This window comes from Epargyreus clarus, unplaced genomic scaffold (assembly GCF_041222505.1).
Source record: "Epargyreus clarus isolate Ecla_fem2 unplaced genomic scaffold, WU_Ecla_fem_2.2 ptg000005l, whole genome shotgun sequence".
NCBI lineage: Eukaryota > Metazoa > Arthropoda > Insecta > Lepidoptera > Hesperiidae > Epargyreus > Epargyreus clarus.
The window spans coordinates 4,428,746-4,449,747 of record NW_027332213.1 but is presented as its reverse complement, the minus strand read 5'-3'; the positions used below and the strand labels follow the sequence as shown (position 1 = coordinate 4,449,747).

Below are 21,002 nucleotides of genomic sequence, written 5' to 3'. Positions count from 1 at the left end.
TCATAGGTGGGATGCCAATTCTACTTAGTGTATTCACCAGATGTTACGTCAATAATATGATCCCTTAGTATCCACTAAACATGAAATCGTACCTTTATTATTCACTCATAAATCCTACTAAATATTAAAATCGATAACACCTACCGCGGTGTTCAGACCACATAGATTGAGTGTACCGTATCATTTGTGTTTACTCCTAAGATAAATGGTCTACTCGCAGCGCCCGCGTTTATGCATATTAAAGATGATTTAATACAGTAATTAGTCCGTCATATATCATGAAAGTTGTTAATTAATAAGTTCACTTAGCTACTAGCAACTTGTTATGATGCTTCATTAATATTCGGTTTCTGCTGCATTATTTATGCAAGAAGCATCTTATACCACTTTCGCTGGGGTTTAAAGTATAGGTCTAAGAGACCGGCATCACTGTCACACCCATTTCTATTTTACATCTATGTAGCGTTGATGCGTTTTGGTTGTAAAGGTGTGGTGGGTTCTTTTTAGATGCTGTTTCGGCCGGCGTTGGGCTTTAAGATAAACGTTGGAATCTACTATATATGCTATATTCAGGTTAAAACAATACAAGTACAAGGTTAGACGTGTGTTCACATAGTTCTCAGGAGTAGCAACGCATCTGTGACCAATCTCAGGTAGGAATCTAATTTCATCCGAGGTCAATCACAGACATTTATGGGCGGCAGTAGCCACTAACCATCAAATAGGTTGTACGCTCCTTTGCCTTCATATTATAAAAAATATATGGAATTAGTTACTAATTAATGCTTGATTACTGCAGTGATTAGTTCACATTTAGTTATTACCCGACTGCCAAGGAAGGGTTATGTTTTTCGCGCGTATCTTGTATGTTTGTCTTTCTTTATTTGATCCGATCTAACAAACGGCTGGATGAATTTCAACAGTTAAAGTGTCATTATATTTGTCTCAATGACCCGAGTGTCCTTAGATAGGTGTTAGTAAAAAAAAATCAAAATGGCGGATTTTTGGCGCGAAATAGTAACACATTTAAAAAAAAAAGTTAACCGAACCTATCGAGTAGGGTATCAAATGAAAGGAAATTAAACGGAGATTATAAAAACATATTTGTATATATATAAAACAGTAAGGTGACTGACTGACTGACTAACTAAATGACTTTTTCATTTTTCAGAAATCAACGTACAACCTAAACCAAGGACTTTACAGTTCTGAAATTTTGCACACAGGTTCTCTATACAGCTTGAATAAAAACTAAGAAAGGCCTTTTGGAAATTCTACCCTTAAGAGGGTAAAATAGGGGAAAATAGTTTTTTTGAAATCCTTTAATTTTGAAGCAACTACTACAAAATTTTGTATTTGGCTTTCTGGATAGGAACAAGGACGCACTTATTTATCCCCCTCCGAAAAATCAACCCCGTAGAGGGTAAAATAAGGGTTAAAAGTTCATTTGAACTATCGTCAATTTTGAAGCAAACACTATGACATTTTGTATCAGGCTTGTTGGATAAAAATAATGAAATGCTACCTTTAACGAGGTAAAATAATGACCGAAACTTTGATTTACTGAAGTTATATATTTTATAGACCGTAAATGGTGAATTTTTTCGCAAAATAGTAACACGTTTTAAAAAAGTTAACCAAACCTATCGAGTAGGGTGTCAAAATAAAGGAAATTAAGAGGAGATTACACATACATTATATAATATATCTTATATATAAAATTCTCGTGTTAGTTACCGTACTCCTCCGAAACAGCTTCACCGATTTTCACCAAATTTTATATACATATTCAGTAGGTCTGAGAATCGGCCACTATCTATTTTTTTTACACCTAAGTGATAAGGGTTGTTCATCCTTAACATTTTTGATGTGAAACATCTATAGCCGCACGTAAAACCGATTTCTGGCGTGGCGACGCATGCCGTGGCGACTCGTCGCCACGCTATACGATGGTATATATATACAGTCTATATGCAGTAGTGTGTACGGTGTGGCGACGCGTCGCCATGCGCAAAAATCGTAATATTTTATTTTATCATTATGACATATTTAGTTCCTATCACAATATGTTCTTTTCTGCATATTACTTTTACAAAGTAATGTCGATGTTTCACATCTGCCAGGCGTCCCGTGACGGCTCACATTGTTTTTTTTATTTATATGGCAACACAACGTTTGCCGGGTCAGCTAGTACATATATACTCGTATATACACATCGAGATGACTGTCTGACTAAATGAGAGAGTTGATGTGCCAGAGATCAACGCAAAGGGAAACCGCTGAACTTAAGCGTGCTGGAATTTTACACATAGGTTCTTTATATAGCGTAAATGAACACTACGAGGATAAAATAAAATAGGATAATATTGTTTGAACATTTTTTGTTTTTGAAGCAGACACCTACTATGAAACTTTGTATTTGGCTTTCTGGATAAAAATAATGAAATGCCTATTTCACTGCTTTTGGAAATTCTACTTCAGCGTTTTTGGTGCAGTCGGGTTTTTGATTTTTTAAATTAATTACTTGTTTGCATCTGTTTTTACTTACCTTGCTACGATGGTGGTATCGCCCTAGTTGAACCTCTAGTTATACCATCGTCAATAAAGTAATACAGTTTTCCTAGCTGTTAAAGTTACTCTTACTTTACAGGTACAAAGTTTTACTTTTACTTTACATATTTTTACAATCATCATTTATCGTTTTAATTATGTATTTACTATAGAAGGTTTGAATTTTATATTATTTTTTTTTCTATTTAAAAATCTAGTTTTATTGATTAGATGAACATGATTATGAATATTATATTTTGTTCATATGTGTAAGTATGTGTTGCCTACGTTAACCAGATAAATGAAATGTTAAACGTACAGTGTTAAAATTTTTGGAGGGTTTACAAAAATGTAAATTACTAAAGGGTACAATACAGCTGTCCTGCTCTGACGTGAGGGTACTGGGTATGTGTGTCTCGTTTTGCAAATTCTCCGCTGCCGCGTGGGAACGAAATGCAGCGCCGTAGTTCTCAGGGCTGTCACTACCTAAAATAAGTTTACAATTAGCACTTGAGGAAGATAATGGTACTTGAAGACTAGTTCACTATTATCTAAAAAGTCTCAATACATCATTAATCCAATCCAGGACCTTCAAAGTGTCATATACTGGTGACTGGTACGAAAAGAGGTTCTATATTGAAAATCTATTTTCTATCAGAGGTAATTAGAGAAGGTAGAACCTGCAGCAGTTTCACTGCGTAGGCACCACCGCCACACAAATTTATGCATAATAACAGCAGTGTTAAGACGTTATGTACTTACACAAGGCGTTCTAATTTAGTCCACAAAGGTAGTGAAGCATCTGTGGCCGATCTCGGGTAGGTCTTAAATCTTGTCTGCAGTACATAGCGCCAGTGGTTACTTACCATCGTTTACTACATCTATGTTTTAAAAAAAATATGTATAACTATTGTGGCAACCCTACTTGTTCCTGGAACGTGCGCCTGTGATCCATCAAATCGCTTAGTTCTGTTCTCAAGGCAGGGCGAGACGACGCCTTTGATTTGATTTGGGTAAAAATAAACGAGCCCCGTAATTATCTTTATGATAGGGTAGGTACTTGTTCTTTGCGGACCGCCGCTTATTTAATATAATGAAAAGTCGTTAAATACATGTTACGAGTGTTTAACGACTTTCAGTATTTGGGGAGTAGTGGTTTTAAGGTCTTTACGAGTATAACCTTCGTAGTACGATCATCTATTTCCTTTTGCCTCAGCAGCTTACTATTTATCGCTACGGTGTTCTGGTTTGAAGGATGTAGTAATGACACGTACAGAAACTTAATCTTCAGATAGGCTTTTTATCCTTTTTTGAATTGCTATTGATTTGCTGTTATACTTGAAAGTTATATCTTTACCTAAATCGTAAATAGAACAGCAACCATGACGTCAATTATAATATTTTGCCTGTTAGAGGTCCTTCTAGGAACGTGGAATTTAATCCCTTCGAACCAGAAAATCTTCCATGTACGCATGAAATCAGAATTTTCAAAAAATGCTTACTACAGTTAATTCACGCCTGTTAGTCAATCTATTCAATTTTTGCTCACAAAATTTCGAAATTTGAAATTGTGCTCACCTAAGTTGTCAAATATCTGATGGTTTCTAACAGTTATCTAAATTTGATGGTTATCTAAAATCTGATATGAGAAACTGGTTAAGATTACTGTTTTATCGATGATTCGGTAGTCCTTGATGTAAGAAGATATTATTAATTTGACATCAACCCTATTTTATGTCCTGAGATTCGATCAAAACTGGAATATGGCCGTAGTACTTGATCATAATATCAAAGTTCGACAAATAGCGGAGAACTTTCGAATAGATCTGAAGCTTCGTTGACGAAGTTATGAAATAGACCTCGCAAGTAACATACGAGTAAACTTCGTTAAAACTGAATAGGTATGAGTGCCACAGTGAAACAAAAGTTCTTTCAATAAATCTTTCAATAAATCCAACATTTCAAATCAACAATTAAAGTTTTTGTAACAAGCACCCAATAATTCCTATCGTGATTACAAACGCTTTTCTGATTCACACGAAAACCACACTTCATGTGTAAATTATAAGGAGGTAATTAGAAAATCAAGCTCAACTGTTAGTAATGCATGCTTTTTCGAAGCGCGTATAATGACAGGCTTCTGAGAAGTACAGTGCAAATACAATCAGGGAATAGTAAACAGTTTTCAAAGAATAACTGGTAAATAAACTTAAGTAAACAATTGAAAGCTTCACGAGTTAATGTTCAACAGAGATATTATTAAGAGATTATGTTTAAGTGTACATTTAATGTTGAAATATATGGTTCTGCACATAGTAGTTGAGATATGAGTTGTGGCTTTCCACTACGGTGGTCTCGGATTCAAATTCCAGACTGATTTTTCTATGTTATGAGTGTAATAAAATCACTAACTAAAAACACTATTTTGACCAATCAGTTAGTAAGACATTGCAAGGCACGGGTTTCTTCAGGATTTCAGGCAGGTTTCAGGCATCAGGTTTAGGCTATATTCTAATACGCTTTCCAAGAGCGGTTTGGTAAACTTAACACTTATAAAAAATAGAACTTTCAGGCTTTTCTCACAATGTTTTCCTTCAACGATTAAGAATGTAGTAATCAATCCATTAGTTAGATTTCTTTAAATAAACAGTGCAGTCAAATTAAAAATCTCCTTTTTAAGTCGGTTATAAATCAAAGGTGTTCGATATAAATAGTGCTTTTACATACTTACTATAAAAGAAAGATAAATAAATGTTAATTAATTTCAGACAAAGGTCCGGGCTGGCGAGCTATGGCCGATGGAGCGGCCGGAGGGCATGCCTGTCATACAATCCCTGGAGGTGATGTGCGGGAAAGACCACATGGACGTTCATCTCACCTTCTCACATCCTTTTGAGGGCATCGTCTCGTCTAAAGGTAAGGTTAAAATAAATTCGTAAAAAAGCTAGCTAATTACTAAGATAGCTACATTTTCTTTTGTATAAGGTTTGATAGCGCAAAATGATTGTAATTAACACATTTTTTTAAACTTATGTCATACTCATAAGTAACGTTAAAATATTTCTGATTTCAAGTTACTTCACTGCTCAAAAATATACTATATAAAATTTTCACTGAATTCGTAAAGAAAGACCACGACATAAATCAAACAATACTTTCGAAGTTTGAATAATGCACTAATTAACATACAGCCAATAGAGCTTCGTGATTTCTTTATGCATATTGAATAAACTGCTATTTTCTAAAATTCGATGCATAATTTTCTCATATGTTATAGGAATAAATTTCTGTATAGAAACATTGAATGAGAAATTATGTTAAGTATTTCTTTATTATGAGCTTTCGTTTATGTGTTGTCCGGTTCACGGTTTTCATTTTCAAAGTTATTACAAATTGTAGTGGTTTGTGATTGTGAATTACGGACCCTATCCTTAGTATAGGGTGAAAAAATTAATATATAGAGACTAGTCGACTTTTTTTCGCCGACCGCTGTTGTTGCAATCCTTCCTTAACAAAGCTTTATGAACGCCCATGACTATCTAATTATCTCTTATAACAGACACAGATGCGCCGCTATCTCTGAGGACTAAGCTGGAACGTCTCGGAGAAATATGCCTCCCTTACCACACCCTTCAAACCAGAACATAGCACCGCTTAACACTGCTGTTGTTAGGTAGAAATATGTGTGGCGGTGGTGCCGCCGGAGTCGAATCTCAAAGGGTTCTTCAAACGTCAATCTTATAAAATTAAAAAACCGTTTAATATAGACCTGCCATGAAACCCGGTACCCTTAGCATGTCGAGACGGTACGTTGATCGCAGCTCCACGTGGGTCGTTTATTCAAAAACTGTATTTTAACAACTTTTAAGTGGTGCAAGTAGAGCACAGTATTAATAATTCACTTTGCATCCGTCATCATTGCAAGTGAAACGCAATTAGAAGCAACAATTAGTGGCGCTCTGATTGCACCGAGGTGTGTGCATTTCACGATGACGCCTCGCTAGTTCTGTATTACAAGACAGTAAGGTTCTAATATGATTGGGCGGTTAGATGAGAGTTGCTTGTGGCGTGTATGGATAACTGGCAATTTAAAAGGCATTTGCTGTGAGCGTTATGTTAAGTAAATACAGTTCAAATTATATTGCGTTCAATGAATGTTGGAATTGTGGGCAATTGAATTACTATCACAGTATGTGCGCTTTTACGAAAATTATCGGGATTGCTTATAAATTTGTGTAACAAGTAAGTGCTGCAGATAAATTTGAATTGGTGGAACAGTAAAGTAATCTAACTCGATTTATAAATTCATTTATAGTTTTATAATATGCAAGTAGCATGCGAGCACGCAGTCTACCTAATGGTAAGTGGCTACTGCCGCCCCATGGACATCTATAATCAACCTCAAATAGGATTAGACGTCTGTTAATCAACCCCAGTATGTCTTTTAACTCACTCTTACAACCGTTATTATTTTCCTTCCTTCCAGCCCATAGTCTTCTTATCCCGGCTGATCCTTAGGCTCGCGTCCAAAAACCGGTGAACCTATGCAGGCCGCTAGGACCAACAGTAACTACACAATTAAAAAAAAAGTTATTATTTATTATGTAGACATAGGTGTGAGGGTGGTTCCATCAGAGTCAAAACACAAAATGATCTAAGAGTTCAAAAGTATAAACTTACTATTATTATTTGATTATACAGTGTTCTTACATAAAATGAGACCAGCAGTGAGTTATTAAGCTTGATATAAAATGCGTAGAATATTTGAAAAACTTAAAAAAAGTGTAAGTATCCCTATTAAACGTCGGATAAATTTCCAAACTTATGAATATCGTTTTAACATCTCGACCTCTTCGCAGGCTAGAGATAACTTTCGATTAACGATGCTATGTGAATGCGATTAGATGCGTTAATATTTCAGGATGGTAGAACACTCCGTAGCTTAAGCGGTATCACAGCTATTTCTGATCTATGCACTGATGACATTGGTTTTATACGTAGAGTTTCGGGTTCAAATCATGGTCGGGTTTAAATCAATCCATTATATATTGTCGACTGATTTACTAGTCATCAGGAGTGACATCGCTTTGGTGATCGGCTTCAGGTAGAACCCCTGTTCTATAAATTATTTTTATATATATATATATTTCTTATGTGTGTGTGTGTATGTCACTGAACTCCTCCTAAACGACTGGACTGATTTTGATGAATGTTGTTGTGTGTGTTCAAGGGGACTTGAGAATGGTTTAGATTCACAATTTAGTCCGTGGGAAAAGGATTTTTTAATTAATTTTTAATTCGTAAGTAGTTGTTGATTTTGGAATGTTTCACATTGGATTCGACAGACTTCGCTACCATCGCAGTTTTATATAATCGGAAACTATGCATTTGATCAAGTGACGATCTTTAGCAAAGTTTTTGTCCAAGAACCCATGAAGGTTGTAAGACAAATTTTCGACATATGGCGCCACTGTCATTCCAATGAAGGTACAAATTTTCTGTTTTATGTATGTCATATTATTTCTTTAAAATGCGGGTGAAGGCGCGGGCACCACTAGTTCTATATATATAAGATAACGTTGTACCATATGACCTCAAGTAAGAAACGATTTGCCTTCCACGCGACGTGTGTCTAGAGGGCGCTAATTGACAATTACCTCGCCGTAATTATGTGAAAATATATTTACTTTCTAAGCCTTGGACGCTGCGTTTCACTTGTTTTTCTCGGTTAATTATATGTTTATTGTTTATAATAATTCTACTTTGTAATTAAGTAAGGCTGTTAACTTTCTATGCTTCTATAGGGCTAGAAAGAAAAGTTTGTCTTTAAAATTATAAATTAATTTTGGGAGGGCTTAGGAAGTTATGAAGTTGATGTTAAGCATTTATCTAAACCGATTTTCATGTCCACGCATTGGTTAAGAGTTACCTTTAATATGTTTAATGAAACCCTATGAAATACCCTCGTATGTATCTCGTTTATTAAATTATGATCCATGTTTTTAAGGAGTCATTTGAAAAAGTAACAAACCATCTGTGGCAAATATCTGACGACTTTGAGACGGTGACTAGTTAACATCAAGTAGATCGCATACTTACATTAGTTACTCAAATTCTTGAAAAACATACAATTTTAATAACTTTGTCATATTATTGTCAACGAGGAGTTTTTGTTTACATAGTGTGCGTAACATTGTTAGTACGACAATAGTTCATCAGTCAAAGCATTTATTCAACCGTTCAGTTTATCTGCGCCATAACTCAACCTCTTAAGAGGTACTTAGTCTGTCTGTCAACTGTCTGCCTGCAGTTGGAATAACTCAGTAACTATTTAGCTGAATGAGTTGACATTCGATATGCCATTTTATACTTTGTGAATGCCGACTTTATCGACTAAGTTTGTTGATTGCAAATAGTGTTTTTATTTTATATGTAGTGTCATTTACGGTATATTATTAATTAAATTTTACTTTAATTATTGTATCACGATGAAACGTCCAACATGAAAAATTATATTTAAAGACTATGTCATATGTGTGACACATCACTTTCCTTAATAAATGCAATAAATTTCGATTTATATTTAAAATTAGAAATTGGCCTATGCGATGTATAAAGTCGCGTGCAGTCGCGAGTTTTATGGTCAAACGCTAGTAGTTAAACATTGTGCTTGAAAGTGCAAGTTAATTGAATTTAATATAAATAAATAGGGCTTGGCTGGTTCCTTTGCATTTAAACAACGTGATCTGGCAGGGTCTAGCTAGAAGGTGGTAGAACTCTTTGTGGTTCGACTCCGGCGGCACCACCGCAACACCTCATTCTTCCTCATAACAGCAGCGCTAAGCGCTGTTATGTTCTTATTTATTTATTAAAATCACCATCGATTATTACATTTACATGTGCCACCTTAACTTAAGAACTAGGAATACAGTTAACAACAAATGCCAATGTTCTGGTTGAAAGGGTAAGGTAGACATAATTTTCCAAGGCGGTTCAGCTTAGTCCTCAGGGGTAGCGGCGCATCTGTGGCCGACGTCAGGTAGGAATATCTAATCTAAGGGTTGATTATAGATGTCCATGGGCGGCAATAGCCATTTTCCATCAGGTGGACTGCACGCTCGTCTGCTAATATATTAAAAAAAAAAACATAGCGTTGATTTTATATATGGGATATTTGTTTACAGGTCAACACGGGGACCCGCGGTGTGTGTACGTGCCGCCGTCCACGGGGCAGACGTATTTCTCGTTTCGGATCGCGTACGCCAAGTGCGGCACTAAACCAGGTAACGAATTTTTTTATGTTTTTTTTTTTGTCATAATTTTCTTATTTCTATTATTTCTCTTTTTCTAATTGTATATTTTTATTGTTCATATAATTTTATTTATTTCGCATTTCGAAGAACTATTTCTTCATAACTAATAGGTGAGTTCGCTGAGCTTTACTTCCAAGTCTTTATTCCATGTCTTCCAAGGATTTATGTACAATCCAATAATTCGGTTAGATTTACCTAAAATTAAAACATTTACACAAAAATTTAAATAAAACCAATAATGTGGAAAATTTCAGTTGTAATGAATAAAGTAATTTAAGCAGAACAGCATAGTTTTGTTATGATTTATGTTATGTCTGCTAACGAAGACATTAAACTAACGAACTTTCATCTGACATGCCCAATAGGGCTGTATAAATCGTTTATATAATTGAAAACGCGTTGTAGCGCGTTGAATCGACCAATCGCTTTAAAATAGTCAACGCAATCAATCATAGATTACTTGGTAGATGTTAAATGTCTTCAATTAAGTTCTAGATATACGCGATATGTATATAATCACTTGTTAGTAAGGTAATATTGATATAATTTATGACTTCCGTCCCTAACATCTGTTATTTTTTATATTTAAGTCAAATGAATGACAAACTACTACTTGGCTCCCTTTGTTCCTGAGATTTGTAACAAAAAAACTTAGTGTTTACTTTACCTACAATGTAAAGAACTATACCTATTCGAACTATATCCAGGAAGACGATATTTCATACTTCTTAAATATAAAGCTATATAGGTGGTGTATGTTACTTAGTTACACCTTAGGAATAAATATACGAGTAGGTGCGTAGATATTCAGCTATTATATTTTTTACAATACTGAACTTGTCTCGTTGTAGTAAACTATATGAATAAACATAAAAATCGGGCTTTAACAGTGTTATTAAAGTGTCAATTTTGTTATTATTTCATGAAATAAAAATCCTATTTTAAAAAAATATATAAATTATTGTTCATAATTTGCGCTGTTGACAACCTTATTGGCCGACGATTGACGTCAACAAAATATAGAGTGGTCATCGTGAATTTACGACGAGTTTCCACAACTTGCCGAGTGTAATTCGTTTTTATGACGTCATTAAACAACCGACACGGCCATTCACGAAAAAGTTTAACTGCTCTTTCACGTGTTTGGTGAAAACTTGCCAGATTTTCGGATCCGTGTTTGTGATTAAGTGGTTAAGGTTAGGAATAAGTGTACTGTTTTTACTTTGAACTTTACGATACCGTGCGATATTTCACTGCAAAATTAATGCATATTTCTCTACTTTAATTGCTTATATTGTGCTAGTTCAGTTTAGTTTAGTAACTGTGAAATACGTTCATCCGTCTATGGCTCTTTAAGGCGTGTTTTTAGCTACATGTTGGTATACGTACAGTCAATTATTTAAAAAATATGCGGTGACAGGTACTGTGTGCCGTGGGGAGTCAGTCTGAAACAGCACAAATCAATTTCTATCCGTGGGTATCGTAGAAAGTAAAAATGGATTCAATTCATAAAATGGTAACTGCGCCTTAAGATCTCGGCTCGAAACATTTTACCAGCTGTTGATATAGTGGCTTTGTTATCCAGCTGCATATTTGTAAAAGCGAAATTATATCTAGAAACGACTGGACTCTGATATTATACAAATCATCAGCTATCATATTAAAATCTTTTTGTTGGATTATACACGTAAATAGTGCCTTTTACTTATCACGCGTGTTTACTTCGCATGCCTGTCCCGCTCTCAAACGTGATTTCACTCGGTGCAGTTTATATGAGACACGTGTGCGTGTATCACGCATGACAGGAAAATATCTAAGAAACAATAAGACGCACGTACTCGTAGCGCGCGTGTGGGCGTAAACTCGCGTGACAGGAATAAACTCTAAACTTCTCACATATGTGTCAACCGCATCCACGATACAAGGAATCGTAGTGTGGGGCTATGAGTGTAGAAAGGGCTTATTTTATTCTAAACAGACTACATAAACCTCTCGTTTAATTGGCTCCTCAGAACAAACGGAAGATGTAGTCACGAATTTCGTTTCCACACGCTAACTGTTTGGTTACTGCACTTACTGCATATAAGCGCCTATATAATTGCCTATTAGTGAGCCTGGTAATAATGAAATGAGGAATGTGTAAAAAAATGTTACATCATTCATATTACTTTTTTTTTTATTATATAAGAGTAGCAGACGAGCATGCAGTCTACCTGATGTTAAGTGGCTACTACCGCTCATGGACATCTGTAATCAACCCCAGATAGGATTAGATATTCCTACCTGAGGACGGCCACAGATGCGCCGCTACCCCTGAGGACTAAGCTGGAACGCCTCGGAAAAGTCTGTCTCCCTTACCACACCCTTCAAACCGGAACACAGCAGCGCCCAACACTGCTGTTATTAGGTAGAAATAGGTGTGGCGGTGCCGCCGCCGGAGTCGAACCAGAAAGGGTTCTACCACCTTAATATTATACCGGGGTATCGAATTTGGTGGGGGAAAGTAAAGTTTTAAGGTTGAAAAACTCGTCATAATTAATAGAATAAGATTACAGTTTATATCTGAAGTAGATAAATTACTAATTTGTGTATTATTGCACATTGTTTAAGTTGCGCAGTTCATTGCGCAGCTACTGCTTTTATAGGGCATAAATAGATGGGTGTTGGAATTGGAGCTCACGTATTGCAGTTGAACTATACAAATGGTTCAACACCATGACGTTATATTACGGCTTGAGCACATGATACGTCATCGTATGTAAATCAGTTAGCTTAGCTACCAAAGCTACGCTAAGAGAATAACATGTGCTATGGAAATACTGAGCTATACGAGCTCGTACCTACCGGTCACGATCTTTTACTCGCTTGCTTGCTTTAGGCTCGCATCCTTAACTCGAATCCCTTCATACAAAAAACATAGTTTAATTTTCAGAACTATGCTAAACTAAACAAATGAACTTAACTGGCTCGCCCATCCCTAGTGGAAAAGTAGAAAAGGCAGCCGTATTGTTTATGACGTCATTTTTCACGTTGTTCACACAAATGAACTGCGTTCATTGACCTTCTTTCAGTGCCAACCCTATCCCGTGATCAATAAGGTGTACCTAATGCGTTTCCCATATTTTATTGTTGTGCAATACATCATACGATATCTCATATCATGATTATTTACTCTGGACAGGAAATAATCACTTAGTACTTGCGGTCATCGTAAAACATTGAGGATTTATATCTCGACTTCCCTTCGCTTCCTTTGCGGTTAATACTTGGAATTGTATATATTTTTATGCGTGTGATTTCTTATATAAAAATTCAGAACCCACATTTGAGTCTACTGTTTTAAAGAAAGTGACTGAAAGCTTTTTAGAAGAAAATGAAAAGTGGATTTAAGGTGACTTTAATTATACAATGTAAATATACGCATAATTAAATCATATTAAATTTAATGTTTCCTAAGCAAAATGAACGGGCGACATTTTAGAAGTTTAAAAACTTGGTGAATATTTTCTTAAAAGTTATGAAACATTATTTTTTTTTTATTTACATAACTCAATAGGATTCCAATCCTATTGAGTTATGTAAATATGTATATACCAATCCTATTGAGTTATGTAAATATGTATATGTGTATATGTATGTATTTTTTTTTTCAAAAAAATAGAAAAAAAAGTTTGGAAAATCCAAAAGTGCACGACTCATAATGCTCATTTAATTATGAAATATAAAAAAAAACTCAAGTCGTTCAAAATTAATTGCCGAAAAAACAGCTGTAATAGGAAGAAGGTACTGCACAAGCGCCCCTGGTGGAATAAAAGTACATAATATCTATAGATATACAGTCTTGTAGTTTTCGTTTTTTATTAATTGCAATTAAACGACACTGAATTAATTAATCATGCGCATTCAGTGACCTACAATCGTCGATTAGAATTTTTTTAAAAAAAGTTTAACTCAAATGATGGATTTTTTCACAAGTTACAGTGTTTTCAGGTTTCACACATGACGGACAGGAAATTTTTTTGACCTATTTTGGTGTTTTTTTCCAATTCTATTGCAGTAAATCAATTTTTAAAAAGTATGGAATTAATCTCCATTAAATTATCTCGACAATAGTATGCAAAATATCTTGATTCCGTGAACTATCAAGGCTATAATAATAAAAATAGCCGCCAAAATGAAGCGAAAAAAATTTTTCGATCGTAAAGCACTCTCTGATGCTTCGCATCATGAGTCGTGCAATGGTAAAATCTCGCATTGGGTTTTTATCTATAGGTATATATGTAATTGTATAGTCACAACGATGTATACAAGTCATGCAATCAATCGGCATCAAAACGGTATGGAAGACTGACATGTGCCAAGCTTCCCTAGCTTTCAGATGTGCCCGTACAAAATGGTGTAACAAAAAGCTACGTTCAAAAATAGGTACCTAAGTCCAAGTACCATATTTGCGAAGATAATAATATGAATTCGCTTAAAATAAACGTTACAATACAATAAACACTTCATTCGTGGGTCATTAGGGCACTAACAGCCAGTCAAATATAATATGATTCCGCACGCGATAATGTCTACTTTTGTGTACGAAAGAACGCGAAATTCGACAATAGTTAGGAGTTTAGGAGTGTTATTCTGAAAGATTGTTTTATTATCTCGAAAGGTGAATAATCTGTAAAATTACATTTGTATTATTTAAAAGTGGATAAGCAAATGACACAACTCTTTCGTGCGTGGAGATGAGATGAATAGCTATTGTGTAATTTTGACATGCGAATTAAAGCGACCGTGGAATTTCATTGTTTTCAAAAGACAAATATTTTGTGAAAGGCGTAGTATCCTTTGTGGATTTTAGGAGGAACCCTATTTCTGCTGAATTGCAATTTGTTTTTCGTTGAATATAAGTATACCAGACATTGTTACTTAGTTCCCAGGAGTAACAATTACTATAGACGACCTCCACCCTATTTGAGGCTGATTATATATAGTCATGGACTACAGATATTTACCATTAGGTGGTTCATGCTTTGCGGTGTCAAACTTTGGAGGTGTGTCGAAGTTCGAATTCGTTAGTGTTTTACGGAATAGTAGAACTACAATTATATTGTTGTACACTACAACGATATGGCGTGCGAATTGCGTGTTATAGTGTTATCATTACGATAAATCAACAGTTGAACTCAAAAGTCAAAGTCAAAGTGTCTTACAATAAAATTAAAACCACATCCATCACAATTTCGTTTGTATAGCATTGTTATTAAGTGGTTCTAGTGGGCCCATAGAATTTGTGGTTAGCATTCCACTATAATCGCAATGCTATTATTTAAACTGATTTTTTTTACCATTTTAAAAATCTGAAATGATATGTCGGCTTCGATGGAGTGGTTAAGCGGTCACTATACTAGTCTGATATTCAGAACGATCCGAATTCGGTCTCTGGCCTGACATACCTTTCTCCAAATAATTGGTTTAAATTTTTGTTCTGGGATCGACTGGGTTGTAATGCGTGGCGACAAATGCGCTGTTACCTTTGGGTATTAAATTGGAACCCTTCGTCTAAGGGTAGCCATTTTACCACGCCCCGTAACCCAGAACACAACATTCTCTTAACACTGCTATTATTAGGTAATAATAGACGTAATAGCACATTATTATATCCTTATACTGCGGTAATAGTTATGCATTTGCAGGTTACTAACAAAAGGTGAACAAAAAAGCGAATGAGTTACTTGCAAATTTTCATACGTTTCCATTCTTCAATATTCGTGTAATAAATTGGTGGTAATAATTACCAGCTGTCATTGTTTTATGACTCCATACGTTAATATAATTGCTTGCATCCGTCAGTTTTAATTGAGATATCGACTGTTAATTGCTCTATTATTCACTCGGTCAGAAAATAATGTAAGACCACAGAATAATAAAGTACAGAAATGGCATAATAAAGGTACTCGTGATTATGGTTTGTAGAGTTTGATGTAACTTCAAAATAATTTCGTTTTGAGGTCTTTATACGATGATTTTTATTGAGGTATGATAGTAGATACATATTACAGATTTTTAACAAGACTTCCCTTTATGTTTTAAAAGTGCTAATAAAAGTTGGTCTTACATCTCGATGAAATTATGATAAAAATATAGTAACAAAAATGTGTTGTTTTCGCCGTGTATGTACGTCTGTTTTTGACTTATGTTTTAATGTAAATTTTAACTTAGCCCTCAGTTCATCCTATTATATTATGTGGAACTTTTATCTTGCTGACTTTGGTCAGAAATGGTCGGCAATGACCACAGGACCGCAAATCTGTATGATATTATAGCATACAACATTAAATAAGAATTTCTTTTATAATTTATCATAATTACTGGAATTCTGCTCGTCATTTCTAGTTATTATTTAGTCTGTGGACAAGTCATACAGTTGAAATATTGCTTACGACTAACGTATGAATGGGTTTTGTATGACTGAGGCCATAAAAGAAGGAATTATATTATGGTTTAATTAAATTTTGTTCCGTGAATGAATAACAATAATAATTGATTTCTTTGGTTAATAACTCAATATTTGTCACGTTAATGATTTTTGTAAAATAGGTTGTGAATTATAATTATTTTTTGAAAATGCTAACAAGTTCAAATTCATATTCAAGAATAGCAATAGAAAGTGGAAGGAAGTGGAAATTATTTGTACATTTTAATATAATTATAATATTTCTAACACCAATAAACAATTAGAAGGTAAGTTAGTTAATTAATTAAAAGAAAGAAATAAAGAAATATTTATTTGTAAAAAATAATTAATGGTAACGTCTTCTACACTTCACTGTACTTCTACGCCCTAGACTAGGATTTTTCTTGTGTCGTGGTTGTTATTTACACACAAAGCAGAAACATCCAAATTCCGAACAGAAATTTTAATTGATAATTTACATATCTTCCTAGGGATTGAACTCGGAACTCAGAAGTTAATAGTGAATGAAATATACTACTAAATAAAAAAGTATATCTTAACAGTCAGTAAACAGTAAATAGCAATTTAGAAGGAAAACATAAATGTCATCACGTCGACCACCCACTAACGCATATATTAGTTCCTTTCTCGTCAAAAATTATAATGCAACTCAAATTACAATATAATCATATCATAAAAATATTACGCAAATTGTTATGTCTCGGTTGAATACAGTACTTAACTCTTATAGCGCTTGCTTCTTAGTACTGAGAGGCTTAAGCAATTTAATGCCAAAATTATTTTAAACTTAGTGACGATTATGGAAATTGTGAATATTTGCACTGCTGACTTGAGGAAAACAAAGGAGACAATACTATTTCATATGACTTTCTTCTGCTAACTCGAGGCAAGCAAAAGAGGAAAGTCATACGACATCCGGATTTTCTCCGGATCTAAAAAAGTAAAGAGGAATTTAAAAAATGTTTCCACGGTCGTTTTCAGGTCAGGATTTTGCATAAGAAATTTTAAAATATAAAATTTCCCTTCACGTTAACTACTTCGTCGTCGTCCGTCGACCGTCGTCGTCGGAAGGGTTTTTTGATATGTGATCGCCAAACTGCACGAAATTGCTTTATTTTATGTATTTTTGTTATAAATTAATAAGCAATCTGCAGTATCGGCACTCAAACACATTTTTTTTTACTTTTTTAAGAGGAACTTTTCATGCGCAAATAATCATCTACATATATCATATAAAACATATGGTTTTCAAGTTTCAAAGCGATTTATTTTACACTTCACTAGACACTGTAATCTAATTAAAAAAACGTACTTAAAAAATCAAACAAAACTTGTTATTGCCTTAAACTCTAAAATGAAAAAATATATTTTAAAGTATGTAATTACAGTTATGTATGTATGTAATTACAATATATCCACAAGTTTTAGAACCGACGAATTCGTAACGATTCCGCGACATATCGCAGCCGGTCGGTCCCATTGCAACAAAGTAACAAAGTAGTGTTTTTCATTGCGATTCCTAGTTGCTACTATACGGGTAGTGTGGTATAACGGCGTGCGGCCAGCTCCTTTCGCGAACAGCGTGCGCATTGTTTCTCGGAATCGCCACCCGCCCGACTGCATAGCTCTGCACACAAAGACCATTTTCCCTCAGCCGCCCGTCAACGCGACGCCAGCCCTGATCCAGTCCTACCGACCGTATTTCCTCCGACCCACCGACCATACACCTTGTACCCATCCGACACAACTTGTCGCCGCCGCTGACAATGAGAAATCCATTTAACGCCGTAGGAAATAGAGTTTAGATATGACGGTGACGCGCGAACTCACAAGATTAATGTCCTAATGGATCGTGCGTACGTGCCAGGACGTTTAAGGGTGAGTTTCGCGTGCAACACCCAGCGACTCGACTTCTGGTTCGATCCGCGTTCTTCGGACGACTTCAACTTTTTGCGTGAGTTCATCCGCGTATAGCCCTAGCAATAATAAGGATTTAAAAATTAAACGTTTTTGTTAAGTAGTCTTATGGGCGGTGGAGAAAATTTTTAGTGTATCTAAGTAGGCTCATTAATATATTTGAAATATTTTTTTAATTTTCAATAGTTAAAGTCGGAAATCGAAGAGAAATGGCGCGTCTTAGTAAAATGTAGAGTAATGCATGTACTTCCATTATAATAACACATTGCCGTTAACATTTTATGAACAGTTATATATTACAAAACACATATTTTTATCAAAATTTATTCATACGGACTTAAATTTGATCTTAATCTAGCTAACACTATTTTAAAATGACTATGGATCTTCTCAATCTCACAATGCAATAAGCTCCAAAAGTGCTTAATCGCCGACTTTGGACAGCAGTCGATAACAACAGCTAGCGATCGCCGCCGATAGTCGCTGTCGATAGTCGCTGTCGCACGTGTATTAGTTTATTATCAATCGTTTTTTACCTCACTCATCTATTTGTCAGTACCTACATTTGACTTCATGACACAAATACAAAAACTCTTTCCTTTCCAGATCTCCACGGGCAGTTCTACGAGAACACGGTGGTGGTGCAGTACGACAAGGATCTGCTCGAGGTGTGGGACGAAGCGAAAAGGCTCCGGTGTGAATGGTTCAACGACTATGAGAAGACCGCGTCAAAGCCGCCGATGGTGATCGCTGATCTGGATGTCGTTCAACTGGACTTCAGAGGTAAAGAGAAAAATATCATGCATGAGGTCGTAGCGAAATAGGGAAGAGAACAAATACCATCTATGAAGTCGTAGCGAAACAGGGAAGTATTGCCATAAAAGTTTTCTATTAAAAAAAAAGAATATATGATGTTGTGGAAAGATGACATAACGGAAAATTACTTTTTGTTTAACATAAAGTTGGTTACTGTCATAGTCTCGTATTCTCTATACATCAACCCGAAAAGAGCAGAAGTCATATTCAGAAATCGATCTCGGATACATTGCTTTCCCTGAAGACTAAATTAGAACAAGTCCTTTACGTAATTTCCATAACATTTAAACAATGCGGTAGCGAATATCGAATATAGAATCATTAATAGTTATTCCCCCCTTTGAATCTAAGCATGGATCTGGATTATGAGTAATCACATATTAACACATATCTTTCTAGGAGACAACGTGGACTGTTGGATGGAGATCCAGGCTGGCAAGGGACCCTGGGCGCCCCCCGTGTCTGGCATAGTCCCGCTCGGCTCTACGTTAACGCTGGTTGTAGCTATCAACGACTACAGAGGTAAGTGTTTCCACTTAGGTAAAAACATTTTTTTATTCCAGTAAATGTACGAGTAAATCAGTAGATTAACCTTTTTTATAACAAAGAAGTAGCAGATGAGCATGCAGTCCACCTGATAGTAAATGGCTACTGCCGCCCATGGGCATCTTTAATCAATCCCAAATAAGATTAAAGAGTCCAACGCAAAGACAACCATATGATGGCATGCATCCAAACTACTGCTGAGACTAAGTTGGAACGTCTCGTTTAAATCCCTAATTTGTCTTCCTTATCAAGTTATCACCCTTTAAACCGGAACACAGCGCTTAACAGTGCTGCTATTAGGCAGAAATGCAGTGTGGCTTTGATACCTCCGGAGTCGAACCACAAAAGATTCTACCACCTTGCTATAGCCATTATAGTTTCGTAAATCATAACTTTATCGTCTGATGTCATTCAAACATTCAAGTTTATTCACTTATGGAGAGATAAATTACATTCCTAATTTTCTAAATCATTCTCGTAAATATAAAGGAAACTATTAATATCACAACTCATGTTTTACGACAGATAATGACGGTAATAAAAAGAAATAGATACTTCACACAAACGTCAACGGAATAACGTGTTTTTGTAGTTCAAAGATTACTTCAACACATTGTATACCTGTACTCCCACGTACCTTGCAAAATTGCTTAAAATAAAATATGTACAGGCAATACATTCCGACATATGTTAATTCGCACCAATGAAGACACGTTCCAGTAACACCATGTATAAAATATGAGTCACATAAATTATTATTCAATTTAATTAAATTCGAGTGTAATTAGCTCCTAGCGGTTTTGACTCCTCGCTCGTTTTTCTTTTTCTTTAGCGTTCCCATTAATAATAGTATATTCCTACGTTCATCACGTCTGCATTAACATGCCTAATATAATTGTTTCTAATATTTTATGTAGGTTTTTTACATATTTTTAGATTTATATATTTAATTAAGATCGTTTCTGTTCTAAGTATAATAAATTACACGCGTGTATTTCATAAACTGTAAAATAATATTAAATGGCGTTTGGTGTGATTATAGCTCGTAGTTAATTATTCTTACTATGTAGCAAATGTGTAGAAAGCGCCTTCATATACATTTATATGAAATCTGCACTCATAATGATCTTACACGTGCGTTAAAAATGTTCACTACGTAGATAGTTACTCTATTTCGAGGTAATACTCGTATAATGGCTACATACAACATTTCCTCATCAACAAGGGAGGAGGAGGTTTCCTCATCAACAACTGGTGGAGAATGCCACTAGGCATTAAGTTCGATCCTAATAATAATGAAGTTTAAATCCATACTAATATTATAAATCCGAAAGTAACTCTGTCTGTCTGTCTCTTTTTCAAACCTAAACCACTGAACCGATTTTAATGAA

General features: G+C 35.2%; 1 protein-coding gene across 1 annotated transcript in view; it reads left to right on the top strand.

Annotated features, from left to right (window-relative positions):
- The window catches only part of m (zona pellucida domain-containing protein miniature), a 94,659-nt gene that overhangs the window by 61,977 nt on the left and 11,680 nt on the right, over positions 1-21,002 (top strand). The window contains exons 4-7 of the mRNA XM_073093895.1: positions 5,319-5,466; positions 9,735-9,833; positions 18,856-19,032; positions 19,465-19,587. Coding sequence (XP_072949996.1) covers positions 5,319-5,466; positions 9,735-9,833; positions 18,856-19,032; positions 19,465-19,587 — 547 coding nt within the window. The remainder of the gene's footprint in view (positions 1-5,318; positions 5,467-9,734; positions 9,834-18,855; positions 19,033-19,464; positions 19,588-21,002) is intronic.